Source organism: Arachis duranensis, chromosome 3, assembly GCF_000817695.3.
Source record: "Arachis duranensis cultivar V14167 chromosome 3, aradu.V14167.gnm2.J7QH, whole genome shotgun sequence".
In the NCBI taxonomy this organism is placed as follows: Eukaryota; Viridiplantae; Streptophyta; class Magnoliopsida; order Fabales; family Fabaceae; genus Arachis; species Arachis duranensis.
In genome coordinates this window covers 110,306,401-110,322,083 of record NC_029774.3, presented here as the reverse complement: position 1 = coordinate 110,322,083, position 15,683 = coordinate 110,306,401, and the positions used below count along the sequence as shown (strand labels likewise).

Sequence of the window (15,683 nt, the reverse complement as noted above, 5' to 3'; positions counted from 1 at the left end):
AAGAGGAATAATTTATAAGCATAATAAATTTAATATTATAAGGGAAAAAAAAAGAGCCAAGCACGTTGGTATCAGTTCTCTCTCCTACGTGTTTCAGTATCACTCAAGTGACAAGGTCTGTGATAATATTTGATTATTCCTTCGCTAATAATGTAAGGTATTGTTTGGACAGCCCAAAGAAAAAAAGAAATGTGTTGCTCAATGCTCAATTCGGAAAATAAAAAAAATAAACAGAAAAATGGAAGGGCTATGTCACTTCGGAATCCTAATGCATAATGTATATGTATACTGCTTTCACAAGATTGAAAGGTCTGATGTTATGGAATTGTGCTATTGATAATAATAATTTGACTTAATATATTTGAATGGGTGCGGGTGTTATTAGAACTTCATTTGATGGCAAATGAATTGTGGAGTTAACATAATATCTCATGTCAAATAACTACAAATACGTTGGACTCAAACTACTGCCACATAATTTTTGTTTTAACACAAGCAAGTGCCTATAGTCTTGTAGATCATAACTACAGACTTTTACCTTAAATATGCATATTTTAGGTGCTTGCAACCTTGCAAACTCTAGGTGCTTGCAAGTTGCAACGTTGCCTCCTATATTTTTATAGTTCCATCAAAGAAGGCATAGCAAATATAGTTACTTGGACAAAAACTAATACCACCAAACAAAATGAATGTTCTTTCTGGGAATCATCATTCTATAAAGATTCAGAAACAGATTCTAAAACCAATGCCTATAGAAACTATAGTAAGTACATAACAGATATTGCTTTGGCGTATTACTTAAGCAGTAAGAACTAAGAACAACATCCAAATTGAACATGAGAAATTCTATAAAAAGGGGAAGAAAAAGAAAAGAGTTGAATGTAATGAGATTAAGGACTTCAAAAGATTTTCCACTATTTCATTAATAAATTACTAATACCTATGCATAATTGCATACACAATTACATTACAGAGGAAGGACAACAACGAGAGCTATTGTAACTCTGCTCCAAAATTCCAACTGATCCCAACACAAGGTAACCTGAACCCTATTTTGATCCTACTAAAAGTATAATAAGAAAGAAAAAAGGCAATGCATCCAAGTAGAAAGGGTCAAAATCACAAAGCAAAGTTTCCGGCAAAGCATCAAAAGCAGCAAGAACAATCAAATGGACAGAGCGGAGTACCTCCAGCATCTGCCTTATTGAGGCCCAACTCATCTTCAGTGTAGATTGTGAGCCCATCACTGGTTTTCTTTCTTGATCGGGAAGGTTTGTCTAGAAAGCCACCATCATCATTATCATCTTGCTCTTTGGTCTTCTTCTTCTTTTTCTTCATCTTCTTCTTGTTATTATTTGTTTTCTCATCATCAGATTTCTTTCTCTTTTTCCCAGCGAATATTTCATCAATTTCACTACCTGCCTTCTTCTGAGATGGCTTCTCCTCTTCTTCTTGCTCGTGCACAACATTATCATCCTCTTTCAGCTCCTGATTACAGGTCACTTTACAACCGTTCTTCTTCTTCTTCGTCATTGGAGTGAAAACAGTGTTACAATATTTGTCAGAACCTAGTGACAAAACATGTATTTTGTTTAGGGTTTCATCAAACACCAAATGCAAATTCGATAATAAAGAAGAGAGACTGCATTTATACGACTAGATTCAAAATAAGGAAAAACAAATCCCGAATTAAAAAAATACGTCAACAACGGTGAGCGGTAATGGAACAATTTCAAACAAACAGAGATACAAATTCAGAAGATTAACAAACAAACAAAAATTTAAAAAACACAAAGATTAATTTCAAATCAAAGAATCAAACAGAAAAAAAAAAAAAGAAAAAAAACCTGCAGATGGAGGAGAAGTAGTCGGCTGCGTGGCAGAAGCTGTCGGCGACGAGGCAGGTGCAGTCAGTCGCGAGAAACAGAATGCCGGAAGGGGCAGACGGGGATCAGTGTTTTAGATCAGTGGCGACGAGGTAATCGAGGAAGCTGGCAGCGGCGACGACAGGGGAACTCGAGGAGGCCGAACGAACTGCTGAAGGCTGAAGGAAGCGGGAACCCGGGGGGAGTTAGGGTTTTGCAATCTTTTTCTTTTGTCATCTTTTTGGGCCTTAAGATATGGGCCTTACAGAAAAGAAGTTCGCCGATGATCCATTGCATTGGGCTTCATTGAACTATTAATAGGCAAAGGAGCAGCATGTGTTGGTCTGTTATTGGGCCGACCATTGAATCTTTTGAAGAAGAATGTGAATGTGCGTGGTGTGTGGTCCATTTTGCCATATGTAGTATACCTGTGTTTTGTTCTTTGGTTTTCTTGTCCTCTTGTTTGTTTGTTTCTCATTAACCAAGACCAAAAATTTAAGAACATCCATGTATTCTTGTTTCTTGCTATCTAGAGATAATAAACTAATAATTACTCCATAATTTCACATTGTCCTGTAAGAACCTGTTTGTTTGTTTTAGAGTTGGAAGGTTCCCAAATACATTTTTTACTCGTCGCATATATAAACAAGAAAGTCAAGTTATTTGGCTAACCAAGTGTGGGAGGGCAAAATTTACCTTTTTAGGGTCATTTAGTAAAAGAACAATTATGTTGTTATTATTATTATTCTTACTAACAGGTCATTTTTTAATTCAAAAGTAATTTAAATTTATGTCATCCCAAAAAAGAAAAGGAAAAAGAGATCCAATGCAATGAAAATGCATGCTGTGCTAATGTGGGCCACATCGAAAACACTTTAACGGCCTGGATGCAATGGAAGGTACTTCTTCAATTCATTATTATTAGGAAAACTCTAGGGGCCAGCAGTTTTATTGAATTTTGGCCAGCATGTAACCAGCAGAGAAATGTGAGCCATTTGATGAAATCTTACATCAATCTCACACCATCAAATTATTATTGATGGCTAGTTGATGGCTAACAATCACAAAAATTGCTGGCCCCCTAGCATTGCTCTTATTATTATGGGCCGGTATAGTTATCATTACAGGACCGTTTTCCAAATAAATGCTATATATTATATATTATATGGAATTAAAATTGATACACGAACATGAGTGTCGGGTTGGAAAATGGAAATCAATTTGAGATGAGAGTGGTGTGGGTGTGAACAACGGTATGTAGGTCCATCCTATTGGATAATAATTTGATGAGCAGAAATGATGTTGTATGTAACTTGAGTTTGAATATATTTTATAAAGTGGTGATACAGATACAGATACAGATTTGTTATTTCATTTCATGACTTTATAAAATAATCGGAATATTTGTTTTAAGAAATAAGTTAGAAGAAAAAGCATGATGAGAAGTGGGTAAGCGGCAATGGCGCCGTTGATTTATGAGATAAGAACATTGCATTAGAAAGAGAAATATAGAACGTGGGGTGTGCTGCGAAGAAGAAGAGGTCCCACGTTTGTGAATGTGGGTCCCATATCATGTTCCAAGCTGGCACGTTCTCCTCTACATAAACCCTCGTTCTCTAACCCCTTTCCATCAAATTACTCACCATCTTAAACATCTTCATTGATGATGGCCGAGGAAGCTCCAAAGAACCAAGAGGCGGTGGTGGTTACACATGTTCCGCCGCCTGAGGCCGAGGAAGAGAAGAAGCAGCCCGTGACTTTGGGCACTCACCTCTCCAAGCTTCCGGAATCCGGAACCTTCAAGGAAGAAAGCACCAAGCTTTCTGATCTCCCTGAGACCCACAACAAGGCGCTACAAGAACTCAAGAGCCTCGTTCAGGAAGCTCTTAATAACCACCAATTCTCTGTCCCTAACCAACCCAAGCAACAACACAAGCCTGAAGAAGCTGTAACTGCTGAGAAAGAAAGTGAAACGAAAGAGGAAGAAAAAGCTTCTGAACCTGCCACGAAAACAGACAACGAGGACGAGGTGGGAGAAGAAGTGAAAGAAACCGCAGTGGTTGAGGTTGAAGAAAAGGTGGTGGCTGCTCCATCCATTGATGATGATGGTGCAAAAACTGTTGAGGCTATTGAAGAGACCGTTGTTGCTGTCTCTGTTTCAACAACAGAAAGTCCACATCCACCGGCACAGAAAGTTTGCCAAGAAGCCAAGGAGGACGTGCCATTGCCACCGGAAGAGGTATCCATTTGGGGGATACCACTTCTTGCAGACGAAAGAAGCGACGTCATCCTCTTGAAGTTCCTGCGCGCCAGAGACTTCAAAGTGAAAGACGCTTTCGCCATGATGAAGAATACAATCCGGTGGAGGAAAGAGTTCGGAATCGATGAGCTAATGGAGGAGAATTTAGATTGTGATGAACTGGAGAAGGTGGTGTTCATGCATGGATTCGACAAAGAAGGACACCCTGTTTGTTACAACATATTCGGCGAGTTCGAGAACAAGGAGCTGTATAAGAAGACATTCTCTGATGAGGAGAAGAGGCAGAGGTTCCTGAGATGGAGGATTCAGTTCTTGGAGAAGAGTATTAGGAAACTGGACTTCAATCCTGGCGCCATTTCCACCATTGTTCAGGTCAATGATCTCAAGAACTCGCCTGGTCTTGCCAAGTGGGAGCTTAGACAAGCTACCAAAGAAGCCCTTCAGCTACTTCAGGACAATTACCCTGAATTTGTGGCCAAACAGGTTCATCTTTTTTGTTATTCTCAATTGCATGCAAATCACTAGTCATATAAACGATCCTCTTTGCCTTTGGTTCAGGTGTTCATCAATGTGCCATGGTGGTACCTTGCTGTGAATAGAATGATAAGCCCTTTCCTTACCCAGAGAACCAAGAGCAAGTTTGTGTTTGCAGGGCCTTCAAAATCAGCAGACACCCTTTTGAGGTTAAGGCCAAAAGATTCAAACTTTGCTTATTCCTTGTCTTTTCCGTTTAGTTTTCTGTTTGGATTCTGCATAGCTTTTAAAGTGCCCTCTTTGTCCTCTTTTTGGTTATTTCAGATACATAAGTGCAGAGCAACTTCCGGTGAAGTATGGTGGACTAAGCAAAGAAGGGGAGTTCGGAAACTCCGATGCTGTTACGGAAATCACAGTGAAGCCAGCAACGAAACATACGGTGGAATTTCCTGTTACTGAGGTGAGTTTTTTTCCTTCGTAATTTTCGGGATTCGTTTGGTTTCGAGAATCCAAAGAACCAAACATTGGAACGTGGAATATTGCATTGGATTCCTCTGTCTTCAACCGTTGAACACTATCTACTTCATTGTTGGAAAACGTTTTTTCAAACATTTTATAATTCCGTATATTAATGTCAGAGTATGTATACGGAAGAGCCGTATATAATATTGGAGTAATACTTAGACCTAGAAACAAACAACATATGCATATTCCAATGGGCAAAATAAATAAATAAAACAAGCATAGAAAAGAAAAGGTCTAACTCTAACTTCCTTTGTGGTAGAGCTAGGAGGCAGGATTAATTGTTGAATTTTGATTTGATTTATTTCTTAATATCGCTAAGAGCCAAAATATTCCATTTGTCCAAGTTATGTTGTATTTTTCCACCGTTTAGTTAACCTATAAAACATGCGTGTGGACCACTTTGGTGCTTGATTAGCCCGATTGTATATTTTGTATGAATTTGTCAGGTACTTATGTTGCATATCCGGCGTTTGACAAGGATTTATGAAATGAAACATGAAAAAAATAGTTACTGAAAAATAAAAAGGCGTTATGTTCAAGAGTAAGAAAATAAATCTTTGCAAGCAAAAAAGGGTTTTCAACACAAGCTATTATAATATGATCTCTTTCTACCTAATGATGATAGTGATGTTGACATTGATGCTGATCCATTTATGGGGCTGCATACTTAAACCCTACCGTTTTGTATTTTTAATATAGGATAGAAGGTGATGGTTTTAAATAAGGTGAAAATTTTGTGTATTTTTTTTTAATATGGATACCACAAATTTAAGGGTCAGATTTGTGGTGTTTTATTTTTTTTTTTGTTGATAACCACAAATTTGAGTGTCAGATTTGTGGTTTAAAATTTTTTTTAAAAAAAATACAAATCTGATAACCCTCAGATTTTTCTACTCTTCCAAATATGAGGATTCGATTTGTTACTCAAAATTAAAAAAAATAATCTATATTTAAGAAAAACACACCAAATTTGTTACTCAAAATTTAAAAAAAAAAATTAATCCATATTCAAGAAAAGCACACCAATGATCATATTCAAGAAAAGTACAGCAATGATGAATTACACACCATTTTTTTCATATAAAAAAAAAATTAGCCTAAACCCTACACCTCTTTTTTATATATCTAAAAAAATATTAGACTATTAGAAGCCAGATACAGTGTAAAGGATAAATCACTTTACAAAAGAAAACCTCGTGCAGTGGTTAAATGAATCATTCACTGCATAGAACTGTTATAGTATTATTATAGTCTTATTTTTTTATCAATCCAAAGTTATAATTTTGTTTTGGGAACATGCAGAAATGTTTGCTTTCTTGGGAGCTGAGAGTTATAGGGTGGGAAGTAAGCTATGGTGCTGAATTTGTTCCAAGCTCGGAAGGTAGCTACACAGTGATTATTCAGAAGGCTAGAAAGGTTTCTTCATCAGAAGAACCAGTGCTTTGCAACAGTTTCAAGGTTGGTGAGGCTGGAAATGTTGTCCTCACCATTGATAATCCAACCTCTAAGAAGAAGAAGCTCCTCTATCGCTTGAAGACCAAGACTTCCCCTTCTGATTGAAGAGCAGCAGTGCCTGAATTGAATGCATGCTCTTTTTGTTATTTTTCCTTATATATATTTTGTTTTTGTTATTATTATGTGTTCAATCAATTATATATAAAAATACATATATATCTTCTATATATAATGCCCTTTCTGTGGTTTTTCTGTTTCATTATTACTATTTATTATTATTATTATTATTATTTGTAGCTGTTTGTCATTATTGAAGATAAGTATCAAGGTGCATAATTGGTCTTGGAGTTATATAAGAGTGTGTCCTTTAATTTCTTATTCATATTAGGGATGGAATATGGCTCTATTTGTAATGTATACGTATGTGATGTTATCCAAATCATGTAAATATATATATAGGTGGGGCCTATATCTATTTGTATGTCGCTGGGATTGTAATCAAGCATGAAATGTGCTTGAGAGGAGTCATGATCGATGTTCCCACTTGCAAACAGGGATGAAAAAGTTGATGTGAACATCTATCTATTATTACTATCATGGCCCAATACCCCTTCTAAAATGTCACATTATATTGCAGTTTGGAGTTTGGACTCTACACCAGTTACCCTTAAACCTTATAATACGAAGTTACTAACACTCTGTACCCATTAGCTTGACAACCACATATTGTTGTAATATAATCTGTTTTATTAAATAATAATTATGGTTATGCATACTGTGGCTATCATGTACATGCTGTATACTCCTTTCTTTTCATAGTCCTTAAGGCTTATCTAAGCTTTAATAACCCTAGAATCTTTGAGTTCCATGTATATACCTAATACCTGTTGAGTGTTGTCTTAGCACAATGTGTTCTACTAAATTGATGAATGCGAGGGTATTATTTAAGGGACCCTAAAATATTCAATTTTAGTGTCCCAGCAGTACATTGCTCACTTTAACAACCTCCTCCCCCTCTTTCTCTCTTTTTTTTCTTTATTTTTTTGCACCGAATTTCATCATAAAACCCACTGATTAGTACACTAAGTCTATAACATATCTACCTTCCTTTTTGTTTTTTAATCGGATTTGAATAGAAATGCTTTTATATCTATATAGGTACCTGTGTGTAACCTTTTGATACTTTTAAGGCATGAAGTGCTGGACGAGGGCACCACCATCATTCAGACCAACGAGGCAACAAAGTTACATAAGTGTTTTTTGTTTCCTTTTGCTAGGTAAAGAAAGGCATAGAACAATTGGTACTTTTTCATCATTCATCAACCCTGTAAAATAACTAATAACCTTGGTTATATTAATGAATAATGACTATACACATTACATTAGATGAACTTCCTTTAAACCTTATGTTAAATAATATATCAGATCTTCTGGAATAAACGAAGCAATCATTTTTCTTGAGATGACAACTACTTCTGTTATTTATATATGTGCAAGTGTCGAATTTAATTTTCTTTTTTTTTTTTAGTTCTTTTGGTCAAGTTGAACAAAAATACTATTTCAATCTAAATTTTATGCCTAAGGACTACTGGAATGATGATAAACCGGTCCAATGTATATATAAAACCATTAAACTTGCGAGTGCGAGGAGAGTATAAAAAATGAATCTCATATCAATAAAAATAAGAAAAAATGAAGAGTTTATAAATTAAGATATCCATTAAGTTGATGTTTTAAGATTTGAAATTAGTTTGATATCTTTTAATTTTATATTCTCTCAACTGATTTCCCCTTAAAATTTCTTTTATGGTTGAGAGTTTTTTATGATGATCTCACAAAAATTAATTTTTTATTATATATTAAAATTATTAATTAAGTTTTGTATAAAAGTATTCAAAATTTAAGATTTTAATATATTTATTGAAATAAAAAATTTAATAATTTCTACTAGTAATAATTTTAATCTTACTATGTCCTTTAGGTAAACCTACATATATAAATCTACGACTTGTCTAATTTTGCTGTTAAAAAGTGCGAATGAAATGACAAAAAATGATTTCTGTGATGAGGGAAAGTGTAAAAGTTAAAGGGCTAAAGAAGGCTAAAGCCCAAAGGCAAGTTTATGTTAATTACTTCATTGTTAAAGGGTAAAGAGGAGAGTGAGTAGGGTCTGAATGTTGGAACTAGGAACAGAAAAGAAAGAGGGCGAGGGGAAAATGGATCCTCTTTAATTTTTTTAATACTTAAAAAAATAAATTATGATTTTTTATTTTTAATTTTATAAGTGGAATAAAAAATAAATAGAAGAGAGAAAAAATAATGAAAAGTGAGATTAAATATTTGACACCATCCAATTTTTTTTTTACTAGAGAGAATCTACTCCTAAATGAGAGTCCCATTCAGTGACAAACACTTCCATTTCACTAATTGCCTTTGCTACTGCCAATATAAACTCTTTTTTTTTTTATGATCAATATAAACTCTTCTATGCTCCTAAAACTAAAACAATTAAAAATAGTAAAATACCACCTTTTTTATAGAAAAAATACAACTTTTATTTGGTCATGAAAAATACATTTATATAAGGACAAAATTCTGGGCCGTCTATAATAATGGGCCAGAAGTTAAAACCTTGTAACTTAAAAGACTTAGTTGGGGTTACTGACGGGGAAAAAAAGGGTGAGTTGGGCGAAGATAAATAAAACACAGCTGGGCTTCCGAGACCAACACGAAAGTATAGAATTTACCCTTAGGTTTGGGTAGGAAATATTTAACTCCGGCGTCTACAACAACTTTGGCCTTTGTAGAAGGGGCTCAGTCATATTCTTATGTTTCAAAGCCCCAAATTCGTAGTAGTTGCTACTGCTAGTGAGATCCCTTTTCCATTTCCATATCATAAAATTTAGGAAATTTATCTATTTGTTTTGGTTTTGTTAATGAATAAATGTTGTAATAATATTTGTTAAAGATTATTTTCAAGAGAGATCCAAAATTTCCAATACATTTTTGGAGAGTCACAAGAGCACTCTAAGTCTCTGTGCACCATTGCAGTTGCACGTGAAACAGATAGCATGCATGTATTGCATTTGCATACGGTCCAGTGAAGACAAGTGTAGTGTGGTCGCCAATTCATGACAAATGCACAATGATCCAACACACAGGTTTCAGTTTCATCACCGCTGCTTCTGGCGCGCTTTTCAATAAAATTTATATCCCTGGCCCTGGTTGTTGGTGCCGTGCGTGCCACAGCTACGCGTTTAATTACCATCTAATACTACTACATAAATTAAAATTAACAAATTAATTTGCAATGAATATCACGGTGCGTACGTACGTGTCCTATAGCCACCACAGGACAAAATAATTGAGAACCCATTGTTGCTACATCTGGACAATCCCGTGATCCACCAGCAACACTAATTCCTTTTAATTTTCCAAACCCCTATAAATAGAGGAGCACTCCAGCTCTTGAAATCAATTAACTAGCAGCAGCTGAATCAGGGGATGGAGAGGGCACGATTTGGGCTTATCCTTTGTTTGGTTCTTCTCATCGCTTCTCGTAATATGTCTCTACCTCTAGTTTTCATATATAATTTCATTTCATATGCATGTATTAATTAAGTATAAATGCAGAGGAGATGGTGGTGCAAAGCGAGGGAAGAAAGTGTGATTCACAGAGCCATCATTTTAAAGGGAAATGCTTTAGCGACACAAACTGCGCATCCGTTTGCCATGGTGAGGGCTTCACAGGTGGCGAATGCCGTGGCTTCCGTCAACGCTGCTTTTGCACTAGAAATTGTTGATCCGAAAACACACTCCTGTCCACTTCTGTTTTCTGCTTTGCTACTTTCTCCGTTCCTCTGCAAATAAATTCTACCATGACTATGGTGACTATGTGTTAGAATCTCAAATAATGTAATAACAAGTGGCAATAGTTTCGAAAATTAATCTCTTTTAAGTAAGGATAAATTAGTGTCTTAATTAACAGAATCTAGTAAATTGGTTGAAATTTTACTCGAAGCGGTAAGAAATTTTATTTTATATGATTTAATTTTGGTTAAATTATCTAATAATTTTTAATGAAAAAGTCTAGGAGCCACCAGTTTTATTTTATATGATTTAATTTTGGTTAAATTATCTAATAATTTTTAATGAAAAAGTCTAGGAGCCACCAGTTTTATTGGATTTTGGCCAGCATGTAACCAGCAGAGGAAGATGAGCCATTGGATGAAATCTCACACCAATTTCATACCATCAAATTATCATTGATGACTAGTTGATGGCTACACCAATCTCACACCATCAAATTATCATTGATGACTAGTTGATGACTAACAATCACATAAATTACTGGCGCTGACCCTACCATTGCTCATTTTTAATTATTATCTTTACATATAAAAATGATGAAATGGTTAAATATTATTTTGCTTGGTTTTTGGTTCGATTTCTGCACGATGTGTCTACTAAACTTGTATCAAGATCCAAGATATAACCTAACTTGTATCAAGATCCAAGATATAACCTTTTTAGGAGATTCAAGATATAACTTATTTTAAGAGAGTTCGATCTTGGGACTTATCAATTATAGGCGTCGAAAATAGACTTTGCACGAAATAAAAAGAGAATGTAAAACTTGTATTATTGAATAGACACAATATTACGAAAAGAATTTCTCAAAGTATTTGAATAAAATAAAATCAAACATCAACTTGAAACTAGAATCAAATGCTTGAATGCTGGAAAAATAAATGATCCAACAAAGAACAAACCTTAAAAATTGAAAGTGAAACTGGAAATAAAATGAAATAAGAAAAAAAAATAATATATATATACACTCCATTTTCTTCTTTTACATAAGCGTGACTAGGAATTTTTTCAAAGTTTGTAGGAATTTTTGCTTCCTTTATTTATAGGCGATTCTTTTTAGTTTAATGTCTATTTCTTCATTGTTAGGTAGCTTCATCCACGTTTTCGTTGAACTTGATCTTCAGAGTTTTGAATTCACATCCTGCTTCAGCTTGGAGATTAAGAAATTCAGCTCACGTTCAGGGCAGTTATTTTAATAGAATTATATGTTAATCTTGTAAACATGTTTTAAATGGGATTTTTTTACCTTTACTTTTCGACTGCCTTTGTTCCACTTACTTTTTTAAGAATCCGTTAAGTGTTTCTTTCATAGATTTCGACGTCATAATGCTTTTGAATCAGTTAAGTGTTTCTTTCATAGATTTCGACTATTACTACTCTCATCATCAAAATACCTTTTACAATCAACTACTTTGCCCCTTAACGTTAAGTTTCGATTTACATTTATTCAGGGGCTCATTTAGGAAGTCTCAGCATTCTCTTTCGACTCTTGTCAAGATATAAACTTCCATCTTTGATATGAAATCAAGAAGCGTTGCTACTTCGACTCTTTCAACTTTCGATATTTACACTCAGCTTAGCATGTTTATGTTGAAATGTCTTCTTGAGTTCTTTCCCTTATTCAAGAGCCACTCTTCATTCTTTAATTTGAGCTATGTCGAACACCATTATTTGGTCGAAGTTTATTTTGCACCAACAGATACCAAAACTCTAATACCATTTTATTAAGGTGGATGCTTTCACCACATCTTCACATAAAAATAGAATTATAAATTATTAGATTATTTGATATATTTGATTGAATTATCTAACGATTTACAATGTCATTTTCATGTAAAGATATCTTTATAAAAATATATCTTTTTTAAAAAATAAACTGATGTGCAAAATTTTGGCAAAAATAGTCGACGTCTAAAAGAATTCAACACTTAAAATCGAAGATCAGATATATATGAAACACATTATGGTCGAAGAAAATAAGAATGAGTTAAACTTGATGGTCAAGTTTCCTTATGCTTGGTGCCCAAATTTGCTTGAGGAACTACTTAAAGTCCAAATTTACTTGAGGTTTAAGGCTACTTGAAGTTCAAGTTTGCTTAAGGTCCAAGACTACTTGAAGTGCAAGTTTACTTAAAATTTAAGGTTATATCAATTAGTTTAGGATGTTTTCTCTATAAATAAAATTAGTTTCAATAAGCTATAGGAGCTTCCATTCATTCACATACTCACTCACTACTCACTCTAAAAATTTATAGTCACACTGACGCATGAAAACATGAATCACGAGTCCATGTAAGCATTGAAAGACTCCAATTTCTCTTTTAGTCATTTCAATTATGTTATTTCCTTACTGTTATTTAAATTTTGTTATTTTCATTCAAACCATTATCAATTTCTGCATATTTTAATACAGGTCTTGCAATTTTCAATTCTTTATTGTTTGCATTTGTTCTTTCTTACTTGCTTTCTATAATTATTGTTCTTTTTTACACTTCTATTGGATACGATCTCTAAATTTTAAGAGCAACTCGCAAGAGGAGTCGTATTTGCTCCTCGAATTGAGATCTTGATACAAGCTTGGTTGACACCTCCTGTCAAGGTCGAAAAAAGCAAAATCCAGGCGAAACAAATTGGCATATCCGATAAGACCTTAGGTAAGATTGGTTACCTAAAGTGGTTGTTGTGTATGCATTTGTGAAGTGATAAATTTATACCCTATAGTGGTCCAAATGCATCTATTTCTATGTCATCTCAGTTGTCCTCTCTAACAGAAGGATCAAACTAGAACTCTGAAGAAATAGTACTATATCCACAACCACAAGTCACTGAATCGATACAAGTGTCTATGACTTTTGCTAGAAGTCCGACTAGACATATGAATAACATAAATGTGATTTCAGTAGCTTCTCCTAGTGTATTCGAAGTAAATCCGACTACTTGGCATATGTATAGGTTGCCTCAATATTTGTTATTTTTATCTAATCTACCTATTCTGGAGTATATGCAAATGTTCATTCAAACCCAATTGTTGGAATAAATCCACAAGATTTTGTATAAAAATATAACTCGTACTTATATCAATATATAATGGTCAATCTTTTTTATTTGGGACTGATGATATCGAAACTCATTGTAACACCTGTCACACAGAGCTTTACGCTTAAGTCGTAAATCAAAGATGGTGAGACATTGCGACACCTAAAAATAAAAATACGTACATATATTCGAAAGATAATTTAACTAGGAGCCTGTGAAAGAAGAATAAGCAAAACAGGAATCGTGTCGCACTCGAAAATGTTCAGGATAGAAAGCGTTGGCTACAGAAACAAAAAACACATGCAGACACACAAACAAGTACTAGTCTCGACCTGCAAAAAAAAGGCCGACTAGAAAGTATATTACAGAACCAGAAGGATAACCAACACATAATCCTGTTTCTCCAAAAATTAACCTCTAAGAGGGATATTGGTGCGGTATTTTATAACCCACAAACTAACCGACAAGTGCACCCGGTCGTACCAAGTAATACCTTACGTGAGTAAGGGTCGATCCCACAAGGATTGATGGACTAAGCAACAATAGTTAAGTGATTGGCTTAGTTAGACAAACGGAAAAGAGTGTTTTGGTATTCAATGAGCATTAAACAGTAAATTAAGAATTTCAGAAAGCAAGCAGCAATAAGTTGGGAACAAAATATGGAGAAAACAGTTAAGGCTTTAGAGTTATCTATTTTCCGGATTGATTTTTCTTACTAATTATTTTAATCATGCAAGATTTAATTCATGGCAAATTATATGTGACTAGACCCTAATTCCTTAGACCTTCCTAGTCTCCTCTAAAATTTATTAACTGCCAATTTCTTGGTCAATTAATTCTAATTAGAAGGTGATGATCAAATTTCAATTTCTATGCCACAAGAATCCTAATTATCCAAAATTTAGGGAATTATATGTCACGTATCCCGTTAAATACAAACAATTAGAAATTCAGGATAATATGTTTTCAACCTGTTGTTCAAGCAAAGAGCTTTTCCAAGTTTTACAAGAACTCAATTAGAACATGAGTCATACTTCCGTTCCACCCAAATTCATAAAATAAAGAACGAAAATAATTATTGAAATATAAATCAAAACATGAATTAAATTAGAAAGAGAAAACAAATCAATCCATACAAATAGACAGAGTTCCTAACCTTAACAATGAAGGATTAGTTGCTCATGGTTTAGAGAAGAAAACTAGAATTCTAGTAAAATGTACAGAGTTCCAATCTGATGGCATCAGATCCCTTTTTATAACTAATCCTAGTAAATTTAAAATCTAATTATCTAAAATTAAAAATAATATCTTTTCCTAAAAATAAGATTTTGAATTTAAATTTGAATTAATTAACAAGTCTATAACTGATGGGTAGGGACCACTTGATTTGTCCATTCTGCAGCTTCTAATTTGTGTTTTCTGGGCTGGAAACTGGGTCAAAACAGCCCAGAAATCGCCCCCAGCATTTTTCTGCATTTTCTGCACGTGGCGCATGTCACGCGTATGCGTCAGTCACGCGTACGCGTCGATGGTCTTTTTCGCAAGTCACGCGGACGCGTCAGTCACGCGGACACGTTGCTTAGCAAATCTTCAATTCACGCGTACGCGTCAATCACGCGCACGCGTCGCCATGGATACCTCCAAATCACGCGCACGCGTGCGCGTCGCTCCTCGCAGCCATCTCCTTTGATTCTCGTGCTGTAAAAACTCCATCAAATCTAGCCGAATGCTACCTAAAATAAATAGTATTGCACAAAACTCAAAATAGCATCCATAGTGGCTAAAATATAATTAATTCTTGATTAAACTCAACAAATTAGATGCAAATTCACTAGGAAAAGATAGAAAAGATGCTCATGCATCACAACACCAAACTTGAACTGTTGCTTGTCCTCAAGCAACCAAAACTAACATAGGCTTAGGATGTGAATTTGTATGAGAATGAGAGTTTGATTAAGCTTATGTCTCTTTTTATAGTGGGGTTTATAACTGTAATCCTGGATAGGTTTGGCATCTCACTCTCCTTTGAATCAAGAGGATGTCATTGTCATTCGGAATTAGAATCCGAATAATATTATGAATTCTCTGATCTTTACATTTCAGTTTAATCTTTGAACACAGCAAACTTGACTTTAATTTATTTTTTTCTTTGGTGCTTTGCACCTTGAGCCTAGCCATGACTTTAAATATTTTGTCTC

General features: G+C 34.7%; 3 protein-coding genes across 3 annotated transcripts; 2 read left to right on the top strand and 1 right to left on the bottom strand.

The window, feature by feature from the left end:
- Window positions 1–898: 898 nt before the first annotated feature.
- On the bottom strand, window positions 899–2,078 carry LOC107480094 (uncharacterized protein C6G9.01c). Its single transcript, XM_016100211.3, has 2 exons — window positions 1,848–2,078; window positions 899–1,568 (listed from the first exon to the last, which is right to left on the bottom strand). Exon 2 carries the CDS (start codon window positions 1,531–1,533, stop codon window positions 1,147–1,149), a length of 387 nt encoding a protein of 128 aa, XP_015955697.1. The 5' UTR covers window positions 1,534–1,568; window positions 1,848–2,078; the 3' UTR covers window positions 899–1,146.
- A 1,235-nt stretch (window positions 2,079–3,313) lies between these two features.
- LOC107480148 (patellin-3) lies at window positions 3,314–6,838 on the top strand. The gene is made up of 4 exons (XM_016100288.3): window positions 3,314–4,608; window positions 4,684–4,808; window positions 4,924–5,059; window positions 6,427–6,838. Exons 1-4 carry the CDS (start codon window positions 3,529–3,531, stop codon window positions 6,682–6,684), a joined length of 1,599 nt encoding a protein of 532 aa, XP_015955774.1. The 5' UTR covers window positions 3,314–3,528; the 3' UTR covers window positions 6,685–6,838.
- Window positions 6,839–9,976: 3,138 nt separating this feature from the next.
- LOC107480093 (defensin Ec-AMP-D2) lies at window positions 9,977–10,523 on the top strand. Its single transcript, XM_016100210.3, has 2 exons — window positions 9,977–10,138; window positions 10,213–10,523. The coding sequence occupies exons 1-2, from the start codon at window positions 10,084–10,086 to the stop codon at window positions 10,380–10,382; spliced, it is 225 nt and encodes a 74-aa protein (XP_015955696.1). The 5' UTR covers window positions 9,977–10,083; the 3' UTR covers window positions 10,383–10,523.
- The last annotated feature ends 5,160 nt before the right edge of the window (window positions 10,524–15,683 follow it).

Coding starts and splice junctions, on each gene's coding strand:
- LOC107480094 (XM_016100211.3), bottom strand. CDS start 1,533: ATGACGAAGAAGAAGAAGAACGGTTGTAAAGTGACCTGTAATCAGGAG.
- LOC107480148 (XM_016100288.3), top strand. CDS start 3,529: ATGATGGCCGAGGAAGCTCCAAAGAACCAAGAGGCGGTGGTGGTTACA. Junction 4,609..4,683: donor CTGAATTTGTGGCCAAACAG/GTTCATCTTTTT, acceptor CCTTTGGTTCAG/GTGTTCATCAATGTGCCATG. Junction 4,809..4,923: donor TCAGCAGACACCCTTTTGAG/GTTAAGGCCAAA, acceptor TGGTTATTTCAG/ATACATAAGTGCAGAGCAAC.
- LOC107480093 (XM_016100210.3), top strand. CDS start 10,084: ATGGAGAGGGCACGATTTGGGCTTATCCTTTGTTTGGTTCTTCTCATC. Junction 10,139..10,212: donor GGTTCTTCTCATCGCTTCTC/GTAATATGTCTC, acceptor GTATAAATGCAG/AGGAGATGGTGGTGCAAAGC.